Source organism: Myxocyprinus asiaticus, chromosome 13 (genome assembly GCF_019703515.2).
Source record: "Myxocyprinus asiaticus isolate MX2 ecotype Aquarium Trade chromosome 13, UBuf_Myxa_2, whole genome shotgun sequence".
In the NCBI taxonomy this organism is placed as follows: Eukaryota; Metazoa; Chordata; class Actinopteri; order Cypriniformes; family Catostomidae; genus Myxocyprinus; species Myxocyprinus asiaticus.
This window is the reverse complement of record NC_059356.1, coordinates 9,186,811-9,198,411: the sequence shown is the minus strand read 5'-3', so window position 1 is coordinate 9,198,411 and position 11,601 is coordinate 9,186,811. Positions and strand designations below refer to the sequence as shown.

General features: G+C 40.7%; 1 protein-coding gene across 2 annotated transcripts in view; it reads right to left on the bottom strand.

Moving 5' to 3' along the window:
• Positions 1-2,422: 2,422 nt before the first annotated feature.
• The window catches only part of LOC127450784 (probable helicase with zinc finger domain), an 88,648-nt gene continuing 79,469 nt past the window's right edge, over positions 2,423-11,601 (bottom strand). Inside the window, exons 28-32 of one of the 2 annotated variants that reach the window (XM_051715131.1) lie at positions 10,264-10,498; positions 9,408-9,509; positions 4,828-5,332; positions 4,428-4,656; positions 2,423-3,347 (exon numbers count right to left, since the gene is read on the bottom strand). In XM_051715131.1, the coding sequence (XP_051571091.1) occupies positions 2,992-3,347; positions 4,428-4,656; positions 4,828-5,332; positions 9,408-9,509; positions 10,264-10,498 (1,427 nt within the window). In that variant the 3' untranslated portion in view covers positions 2,423-2,991. The remainder of the gene's footprint in view (positions 3,348-4,427; positions 4,657-4,827; positions 5,333-9,407; positions 9,510-10,263; positions 10,499-11,601) is intronic. The other variant, XM_051715132.1, reaches the window with a different exon arrangement.

The following is an 11,601-nucleotide window of genomic DNA, read 5'->3' as shown; positions in this document are numbered from 1 at the left end:
GAAAACACACCACGTTCAGAAACAAATTGTGAAAACACCCTTAGGATGTGATTCATGGAGCTTTACCTTGTGAAAAAGTCAATGATTGTGTATTTATCCCCTCCAGTCTTGCAGTAGAATGCAAAAGTCTGTATCAAAGTCTTTCTAGTATGCAGTGTTCAGTGAGTAAAATTACATTCAACAAAAACACTGTTGTGGCTCCGCTTTCTGATTTAATTTTCGATTGGGGAAAAAAAGGCAGGCAAAATGCTTGGTGACAGAATCACTTTGGATCAGCATTTGTGATGGTATACAGCTCAGTGTGATGAAAACATTCATATCAGCTTGACATCTTGTAATTTCTTCAGTAAAAGCAGCTCACTGGTCACTTGATGAGAACACAAGACCCCATTTCGTTGACAACGATTTTCTTGTATTTTTTCAGTTTTGAAGCCAAAAATTCAGTAGGGAGCCTCGACGGTCAAGTGATTAACGACCTCCCACTGGCAGATGCTAATGTGGGCTTTGTCTCCCTCTTCCTGACTGGTGATTGTGTAAATAACCTGAAAATCACTGAGAAAAATATAAAGAAATAAAAATCGACTAGTGTGGCACCGTCTTATGTCCGATCCTAGGGTACTGGAACTCTCCTGCCGACTTCCAGTGTCATGGATTCTCCCAGTCATTCGTGATTCCTGAATGAGAATTCTAAAAATAATCTCTAACCAATTAAATATGTTAGAGCACAGCATACCTATGAGAAAAAAAAAAAAAAAAATTATATATATATATATATATATATATATATATATATATATACACTATATTGCCAAAAGTATTCGCTCATCTGCCTTTAGACGCATATGAACTTAAGTGACATCCCATTCTTAATCCATAGGGTTTAATATGACGTCGGCCCACCCTTTGCAGCTATAACAGCTTCAACTCTTCTGGGAAGGCTTTCCACAAGGTTTAGGAGTGTGTTTATGGGAATTTTTGACCATTCTTCCAGAAGCGCATTTGTGAGGTCAGACACTGATGTTGGATGAGAAGGCCTGGCTCGCAGTCTTCGCTCTAATTCATTCCAAAGGTGCTCTGTCGGGTTGAGGTCAGGACTCTGTGCAGGCCAGTCAAGTTCTTCCACACCAAACTCGCTCATCCATGTCTTTATGGACCTTGCTTTGTGCACTGGTGCGCAGTCATGTTGGAACAGGAAGGGGCCATCCCCAAACTGTTCCCCCAAAGTTGGGAGCATGGAATTGTCCAAAATCTCTTGGTATGCTGAAGCATTCAGAGTTCCTTTCACTGGAACTAAGGGGCCAAGCCCAGCTCCTGAAAAACAACCCCACACCATAATCCCCCTCCACCAAACTTCACAGTTGGCACAATGCAGTCAGACAAGTACCGTTCTCCTGGCAACCGCCAAACCCAGACTCGTCCATCAGATTGCCAGATGGAGAAGCATGATTCGTCACTCCAGAGAACGCGTCTCCACTGCTCTAGAGTCCAGTGGCGGCGTGCTTTACATCACTGCATCCGACGCTTTGCATTGCACTTGGTGATGTATGGCTTGGATGCAGCTGCTCGGCCATGGAAACCCATTCCATGAAGCTCTCTATGCACTGTTCTTGAGCTAATCTGAAGGCCACATGAACTTTGGAGGTCTGTAGCGATTGACTCTGCAGAAAGTTGGCGACCTCTACGCACTATGCACCTCAGCATCCGCTGACCCCGCTCTGTCATTTTACGTGGCCTACCACTTCGTGGCTGAGTTGCTGTCATTCCCAATCGCTTCCACTTTGTTATAATACCACTGACAGTTGACTGTGGAATATTTAGTAGCGAGGAAATTTCACGACTGGACTTGTTGCACAGGTGGCATCCTATCACAGTACCACGCTGGAATTCACTGAGCTCCTGAGAGCGGCCCATTCTTTCACAAATGTTTGTAGAAGCAGTCTGCATGCCTAGGTGCTTCATTTTATACACCTGTGGCCATGGAAGTGATTGGAACACCTGAATTCAATTATTTGGATGGGTGAGCGAATACTTTTGGCAATATAGTGTATATATATATATATATATATACACACACACACACACACACACACACACACACTTTAAAATGGCCATACCATTTAAAAAAAAATAAAAATAAAAAATTAAATTGTTTTCATGACTTTTTCAAGCATAAAAATAGAAATTTGTAAATATTTCCAAGTCTTCCATGACCGTGGGAACCCATCCAAACTCGTTAAGAAATTAATTTTTTGGTCATTTGGCAGATTTTCAAAAGCCTATCTTTACATGCATTCCTAAACATAAGTCCATTTCATGCATAATCAATAAAAAACATTTCAGTTTTGAGAAACACTTCCTTATCCGTTAATATGAAGAGAATACAGTGTGAATGTTTTACAAGAATAAACACACAGACTCGTCATCTCCGGTATTCATTTATTCATATGTACAGATTTGAGAAAAGTTTGTCTACAGCTATACAACTTTTTATAATTTTTTTTTGTTTTGTTTTTTTATCAGAGTCGATTCACCACTCAGCTGCAAGCACAAGAAAACACCAATAATGATCAAAGAACTGAACATCATAAAAAATGCCAGCAGGGAAAAATCACTTCAAGTTTTACTTCTGGGAGCGGATGCAAAGAGAGCGGACAGAATTCCAGAAAGACCGGCAGCTGAGTGGTCAACCAATTCATGGTGTTTTTACAAATCTTTTTTTTTTTCAATAAATCTTTTTTTTTTTTACATTTTTCCCCCAAATGATTTGGTATTTCATGATATATATATGCTGATTCGGTTTGTAAAATCACAGATTTCAAACTGTAAAAGAACCAACTAGTACTAAAGCAAGTAAAAAATAATAAAACGCAAAACATCTAACTATTCCACAAAATCAAAAGACATTTTTATTGTTATTTTTTAGATTGTTATTCTATTTTTTTTTTCAATAGTTTTCTTTTTAACAGGTGTATATAGTTCATATATATTGACTTATTTAAAATACGTGTAATAGCCATTGCTACTGTTGGAACTGCCTATGCTAAGTTCTTGTAACAGGGAGATGGGGTCGCTGTTCTTCTTGGCCTGCTCAGGCACCGGCCGGGGCTTTGGAGGTGCTCGGAGGGCGCTGGCATAGGACATGGTCGGGGGCTTGGAGTTGCTGAGCCCCTGGGGGCCCACTGGGCTGGTGTTGCCACCTCCTCCTGGATCTGGCAGGGTTTGCTTGTGCGCCATGAGGGGTGGGAACTGTCCGTGGTGCTGGAGAGATGCAGCGCTAGCGGGGTGAGGCGACTGCTGAAGACACTCGGGCTTCACGTGTTCCTCTGCAGCACTCATCGCCTTTGAAACTGAGGAACAATTAGAACACATCAGTATTACTTTAACACTATAGCATCAAGTGTCATTTACATTAGTCATTATATATAAGGCCAAATGTAAAGAAGGTAATGGGATCACACACATATATAAAAATATATATAGTGTACATAGATTTTATAAAAAATTGTTTACACAAAAATGAAATTTACGTTTTCTTTTAATGTGTAGGAAGTTCTTTGATTTTATGCTGAAAAACCAATTCTGAAATGAGGAAATGCTACTTTAATAATAAATTCTAGGGATGCTTTGGAAATTAACTAGTCAGTGAGTTGTTTGACTAGTCCATTAGTCAGTCATAAAGAAAGCCCTGTATGTTTAGGCTGTTTAAGTGTAATGTCCACAAGATGTTCACATAGGATGTTTGTATTTGAAAAAACTCTCTCGCCAGCAGCCATATCACCCTGTCGCTCAAGACTGGTTGCCTACTGAAGCTAAGCAGGGCTGAGCCTGGTCAGTACCTGGATAGGAGACCTCCTGGGGAAACTAAGGTTGCTGATGGAAGAGGTATTCAGGGGGTGCTCACCCTGTGGACTGTGTAGGTCCTAATGCCCCTGTATAGTGATGGGGACACTATACTGTAAAAAGGCACCGTCCTTCAGATGAGACGTTAAACTGAGGTCCTGACTCTCTGTGGTCATTAAAAATCCCATGGACACTGGGGTTACACCCCTACTCTTTTTGAGAAGTGTCCTGGCCAAATTCCCCCAATTGGCCCTTATCAATCATGGCTTCCTAATAATCCCCAACCATTAATTGTCTCTATCACTCCACTCTCTCCTGTCCACCAATAGCTGGTGTGTGGTGAGCGTACTGGCACACTATGGCTGCCGTCGCATCATCCAGGTGGATACTGCACACTGGTGGTGGTTGAGGAGAGTCCCCTCTTCACTGTGTAAAGCGCTTTGAATGTGTAGTGTCAGAAAAGAGCTATATAAATGTAACGTTCGTTCATTCATTCATGTCTCTACATTCAACCCCTTGTTTATCAAGAAAGTAAATAGGGTCCATTTTGATTTCATTTTGACTTAAAAAAGGCCAGTGTAACGTACCTAAAACCTCTCTGTGAGGGACGAGGTGGCTCGCTCCGTTGCATGGAATGTTGTGGAGAGGAGTGGGGCCGGGTCCAGGACCGCTGCTGCCCAGCCATAAGTCTGCTGTGGGGTATCTGTATGAGGGTGTGGGGTGGTCCTGAGGGTCCAGGCTGTCCTGATGCGGCTGGGGGGAGCTGGAGGAGATTCTCCTCTGGTACAGGGGCCGCCCAGGGCCCCGTGGTTCATACTGAGAGAGTGGTCAGAGAGAGAAGGGAGGGAGAGTGAGGTAGAGGAGGGGGAAGAGGGAGAAACAAATGCGATCAAAAAGTGTGACTCTTTTTAATGTTTTTTGTCTATCTTTCAATCACTTGATGAATGATGAAACAAAAGCAGCCCAATCCGGGCCAGTTCTCCTCACCTCTTCTACAGTGTGCAGGGTGCTCTGTGGGGCCTGGAGCTGCTGTTTCTGCTGCAGCTGCGCGAGAGGGCCCTGCTCCTGCCTGTGTGCCATCGCCTGCAGACTGAAGGGCAAGCCGTGGCCTAGCACGTGGCTCTGTGGCAGGCTTGGGTGAGGCCAGTGGGCCTCCTGGAGGAGGTACTTCACTGGAAGAGGCCTGGCTGTGTGCTCAGGTGGCAGGGAGAACGAGGCCTGGTTGAAGGCCTGGTGCTGCTGGAAGGGTTGGCCGCCCATGGTCAGCTCGCGGCTGGTGTCGGGATAGGAGGTTGGAGCCGGGACTGGGAAGGCGCTGGGGCCAGAGGTGTGGTTGGAAGTGGTGGATGAGGAAGGTGACAACAGGTCTCCAGGACTTCGTGGCTGGACCTGACGGTACTGAAGGAGGCGAGATTGTGGAGGGGGCATTTCGGCTGGCTCCCGCTGCTCATACTGCTCTTGGGGGAGCATTTCACGCAACAGACCGGGATATCTGGAGAGAAGACAGAGAAGTGTGTAAGAAGTCAGTCAAGACTTTGGTCAGAATGAATTATTGCTTATTACTTACTGCATATTCAATATATACTACATTGTGTTCTAAGTTGTTGCTAGGGCATAGCTCGGTGCTTGCTAGGGTGTTCAGAGTGGTTGCAAATGTGTTGCTATGTGGTTGCTAGGGTGTTCTGTGTGTTTTTTAGCACGTAGCTATTCAGTTGCTGGGTGTTCTGGGTGGTAGCTATGGTTTTTCTTTGCAGTTGCTACAGTGTTCAGAGTATTTTTAGCATGTTGTTATGCAGTTGCAAAGGTGTTCTAGGTAGCTGCATAGTGTTTTTCCATGCGGTTGCTACTGTGTTCTAAATGGTTTTAAGGTTGTTGCTATGTGGTTGCTAGAATGTTCTATGGGGTCTTTAGCACATTGCTATGCAGTTGCTATGGTGTTCTACATGGTTGTTTGGTTTTTACTATGCAGTTGCTATGGTTTTTAAGGTGGTTGTTATGGTTTTGCTATGTAGTTGCTAAGGTGTTGTGAGGGTTTTGAGCTAAGTAGTTGCTAGGGTTTTCAGGGTGGTTGTTAGGGGTTGCTATGCAGTTGCTAGGGTGGCCTGAGTGTTTTTTTAGCACATTGCTATGCAATTGCTAGGGTGTTCTGGGTGGTTGCAAGGGTTTTTCTATGCTGTTGCTACAGTGTTCCCTACGGTTGCTAGGATGTTCTGGGTGTTTTTTTGTTTTTTTTTTGCATGTTTCTATGAGGTTCCTAGGGTGTTTTGGGTAGTTTTTAGTTTGTTGCGATGAGGATGCTTGGGTGTTAAGGGTGGTTGTTAGGGTTTTTCTGTGTGGTCACTAGGGTGTTTTGAGTGGTCTTTAGCACGTTGCTATGTGATTGCTAGGTTGTTCTGGGTGGTTAGAAGTTGCAATAAGGTTGATAGGGTGTTGCCAAGTAGTTGCTATGGTGTTCTGGTGTTTTTTCGTGCATTGTTATGCTGTTTTTTTTAGCACATTGCTATGCAGTTCCTAGGGTGTTCTTGGTGGTTGCAAGGGTTTTTAATTTCTGTTCCTTCAGTGTTTTAGTGCGATTCTCTGCGGTAGCTAGTATGTTGCTATCTAGTTCCTAGGGTGTTTTGGGTGGTTTTTAGTTTGCTGCAATGAGGATGTTTGGGTGCTTAGGGTCCTTATTAGGGTTTTGCAATTTGGTTGCTATGGAGTTCTGAGTGGTTTTAGGTCATTGCTATGCAGATGCTTAAGGTATTTTGAGGTTTTTTTTTTGGCACGTTGCAATGTTGCTATGAGGTTGCTAGGGTTTTGCTATGTAGTTGCTATGGTGTTGTTAATGGTTTGTAGTGCGTTGGCATGCGTTTGCTAAGCTATGGTATTCTGTTCCCTAGACATTGCTCAGGTCCAGGGACGTACAGAGGGGGGTGGCTACAGTGGCCCAAGCCACGTCCCTTTTCCCCTTTTGGGCTGAGGTGCCCCTAGTGTAAATTTATTTGCATATATTCATTTTGCAGATGCTTTTTTATCCCCAGCATCAAAGTGAATTATATACACTACCAGTCAAAAGTTTTGAAACACTTATTCTTTATTATACATATATATATTTTTTCACATTTTAGAATAATAGTAAAGTCATCAAAACTATGGAATAACATAAATGGAACTATGGGAATTATGTTGTGACTAAACAAAATCCAAAATAAATTAAAACTGTGTTATATTTTAGCATCTTCAAAGTAGTCACCCTTTGCCTAGAATTTGCAGACATGTAGTCTTGACATTTTCTCAACCAACTTCTTGAGGTATCACCCTGGGATGCTTTTTAAACAGTATTGAAGGAGTTCCCATCTATATTGGGCACTTAATGGCTGCTTTTCTTTATTATTTGGTCCAAGTTATCAATTTCAAAAACGTTTTGTTTTTAATAAAATGTTAGTTTTGTAATGAAATAAATTAATTAATATGGTGGCACAATTATATTTTTGTCTACAAAACTAATTTAAAACATTTAAGCATACACCTTCAGATCAAAAGATTTTTAAGATCATGAGAAACATTTCAGACAAGTGTTTCAAAACTTTTGACCGGTAGTGTATGATGAATAGTAGGCCTACAACACTGCGTGATCATTTTTTTTTTAATTATTGGTTTATGTAAACATGCTCTAAATGGCCGTCATCGGCTGTTGCATTGCATCTGTTTTGCAGGGCAGTGGATCAGGAGTGAAAGGGGGAGAGGGGTCCAATGCCTGACACTTGAGCAGGTCCAAATGTGTAAAAAATGCACATTAATTAGTACTGACATTGCTTGAGCAGGCCCAAATGCGTTAAAAATTTGCATTATTTCATAAGGTGAACGATCAGAACTTAAGTCTCTAAAAATTAATATGTATGCTGTCCAATTACTACAATTGCAGCACTGCTAAATCATACAAGTTATAATATAAATGATAAAGATTAAGTGAGCCTTTGAACTGTTGCTGAGCTGAATAAATCAAGCGAGCTGTCTGCTACAATTTACTGTACGTTAAAGTATATAAACATATATAAAATTAAATTTAGGGTGACCAGACATCCCGGTTTACCCGGGACAGCCCCGATTTTAAGAGGTGTGTCCTGGTGTCCCGACAATTCTCTAAAAATGTAATTATGTCCTGGTTTCAGCTGGTAAGGTCACTGATTTTTTATTCTTAAAATTTTGAATTTTAGGTTCCAATTTTGTGAATCTTGTGTGAAAATGTTTACTTGACAAGTCATTTCATAATTATACATGCAATATGACATAATATAGATAGAATACAGAAATACAAGAAAATTGTACATTTAAAAATCTAAAATGTGGTTAAATCAAGAAATGTTCACAAACTATATAGTTGTGTAGAATTTGCATACCCCTTTTGTTTTACAAGTTTTCACACCCCTTTCAGAATGTATAAGACATAAAAGATTATATATTTTATGTAGTACTGCCCTTCAAAAGCTATATTACACAAAATGTACTGTAATTTACACAAATCATCCTGTTCAAAAGTTTTCATCCCCTTGGTTCTTGTGTGGCCTTCTTGAGCAACAATAAATGAAGACATAGATCATAACAATTAAGTAACCATGAAATTTTACTGCATAATATTAAATAACGCCAGGTCCGCATATCCGGCATCACATTATGCTGTGCATATTCTATATGTTCAAATTACTGCACACTGTTTACAGTACCTCACCTTCACAAAAAAGATTGACAGAATGAAAAAGAGCAGAGGGAGGCTGCTAAAAGTATTGTTTCTTCGCAAAGCTGGATTCAAAGCACCAGAGAGCAAGCTGAATCATGATGAAAATGTATAGCAAAAGATCTTTCACACTTTCTCCAGTGAAGTCTTTTTTCCTCAAAATAAGATTTTATGAGAGGAAGAAATTTATAACTTTGTGTGTGAAAGTAAAGCATATTTTAATTAAAACTAATTAATCTTAGTATACAGAATAAAAAAATAATCACAGACATATACATTATTGTTATGAGTTATATACAGTTGAAGTCAGAAGTTTACATACACTTTGGATGAAGTCATTAAAACAAATTTTTTAACCAATCCACAGATTTCATATTAGCAAACTATAGTTTTGGCAAGTCATTTAGGACATCTACTTTGTGCATGACGCGAGTAATTTTTCCAACAATTGTTTACAGACAGATTTTTCACTTTTAATTGACTAAATCACAATTCCAGTGGGTCAGAAGTTTACATACATTAAGTTAACTGTGCCTTTAAGCAGCTTGGAAAATTCTAGAAAATGATGTCGAGCCTTTAGACAATTAGCTTCTGATAGGAGGTGTACTGAATTGGAGGTGTACCTGTGGATGTATTTTAAGGCCTACCTTCAAACTCAGTGCCTCTGCTTGAAATCATGGGAAAATCAAAATAAATCAGCGAAGACCTCAGAAGAAAAAAAAAAAAAAAAAGTGGACCTCCACAAGGTTCATCCTTAGGAGTAATTTCCAAATGCCTTAAGGTACCATGCTCATCTGTACAAACAATAGTATGCAAGTATAAACACCATGGGACCACACAACCATCATACCGCTCAGGAAGGAGATGCATTCTGTCTCCTAGAGATGAACGTAGTTTGGTGCGAAAAGTGCAAATCAATCCCAGAACAACAGCAAAGGACCTTGTGAAGATGCTGGAGGAAACAGGTAAACAAGTATCTATATCCACAGTAAAACGAGACCTATATTGACATAACCTGAAAGGCTGCTCAGCAAGGAAGAAGCCACTGCTCCAAAACCGCCACTAAGTCAGACTACAATTTGCAAGTGCACATGGGGACAAAGATCTTACTTTTTGGAGATATTTCCTCTGGTCTGATGAAACAAAAATTGAACTTTCTGGCCATAATGACCATTGTTATGTTTGGAGGAAAAAGGGTGAGGCTTGAAAGCCGAAGAACACCATCCCAACTGTGAAGCATTGGGGTGGCAGCATCATGTTGTGGGGGTGCTTTGCTGCAAGAGAGACTGGTGCACTTCACAAAATAGATGGCATCATGAGGAAGGAAAATTATGTGGATATATTGAAGCAACATCTCAAGACATCAGCCAGGAAGTTAAAGCTCGGTCGCAAATGGGACTTCCAAATGGACAAAAAAAAAAAAGCAGCATTGTTTGAGCCACTGCCCCTCAAAATGTCTGTGCATGGCCCCGCTCAGGTCCATATTTCATCAGTTTTTTTTAATACAGAAATTTAGCTTATTGTGCACAATACACTGTACAAACTGCACACTTGAAAAATAGTATGAATAGTATTTTTTATGCAATTCCAAACATACCCATTTTCTCCTTTTAAATTAAAGAAACATAATATAACATTAACACCATAAAACATTAGGCTTAAAATTTCATATAAAATAGGGGAGACAAGCAAGAGTGTCTTCTAACCTGGTCATGGCATGTCTCGGATCCTCCTCTGCTGCAGGACCCAGGCCCCAGGTGCCTCTGATGAGCTGCTGTGGGAACCGCAGACCCGGCTGACCGAGATGAGCCAGCTGCTGGGCCAGAGGGAAGGGGGGCACACTGGCCTGCAGGAAGGGGGCGTGTTCACCCCACTGGTCCACACGAGCATGCTGCTGCTGCTGAGGGCCCAGGGCATCCAGCCCAGAAGACCCCTGACCATCTGTGACAACACAACACAAAGACCATTGCCTTACTGGAAGAATACACAAAGTGTCTTCACCAAAACAGATCATGGGTACTTCAGTTCAAAAATGTTAGTGCAAGCCCGCACAATGCTATGGTGTTTTGAGTGGTAGAAAGTCTAATGCTAGGGTGTTGCTATGCAGTTTCTATGGTGTTCTAGGTGGTTGCTAGGACATTGCTATGCATTTGCAAGGGTGTCCTGGGTGGTTGGTAGGGCATTGCTATAAGGTTTGCTTGGGTGTTCTTGGTGGTTGCTACGTAATTGCTGTGTGGTTTCTACAGTGTTTTCTGTGTTTGCAAGGACGTTGTTTAGTGGTTGCTAATTCATTTCTATGTGGTTGCTAGGGTGTTCTGGGTGGTCACCAAGTTATTTCAATGTGGTTGCTAGGGTTTGCTAAGTAGTTGCTAGGGTGTTTCTATGTGGTTGCTAGGGAGTAATGGGTGGTGAAGTCAATGGAGCCCACTCCAAGTTTCTGATATTTTTGGTCCCTCCTTCAATGTAAGTCTATAGGATTTTTTTTCCACCCATTTAATTGTCAACCTGGTTAAAACTGTAAGTCTGATCGCTTAAAATTAATAGCACACATTTACTCAACAATTCACCATTTACCATAGCAAGCAACAATATATTTACTATAATCAATATGAAATTAGTTTTTTTTTTAGAGCGAATTATCATTGTATTCACTAAAGATACAGTACATTATACTTTTAATTGATCAAGAATACAAGAAAAGACAATTATAACGTTACATTTCTATTTCAATAAATGCTGTATTCTTCAAACTCCTAATTAATAAGTAATGATAATTCACAACATTGCTGATGTTTTTGGCAGTATTTTTGATCAATTTAATGCATCCTCGGTGAACAGAGGCATCAATTTCTTTAAAAAAAATAAACTTTTGAATGATGGTGTATATACAAAGATCATTGCACTAGAATATTTCAAAATTGGCAGATGCACTTTTTCGTCTTACAATCTATATGCATGTTCGTTGTGCTGAAAATTTTACTTGGTGTGAACAGGCTTTTACACTGTCAAATTCAAATCTCTGGTCACAATATTGTAGAAATTCC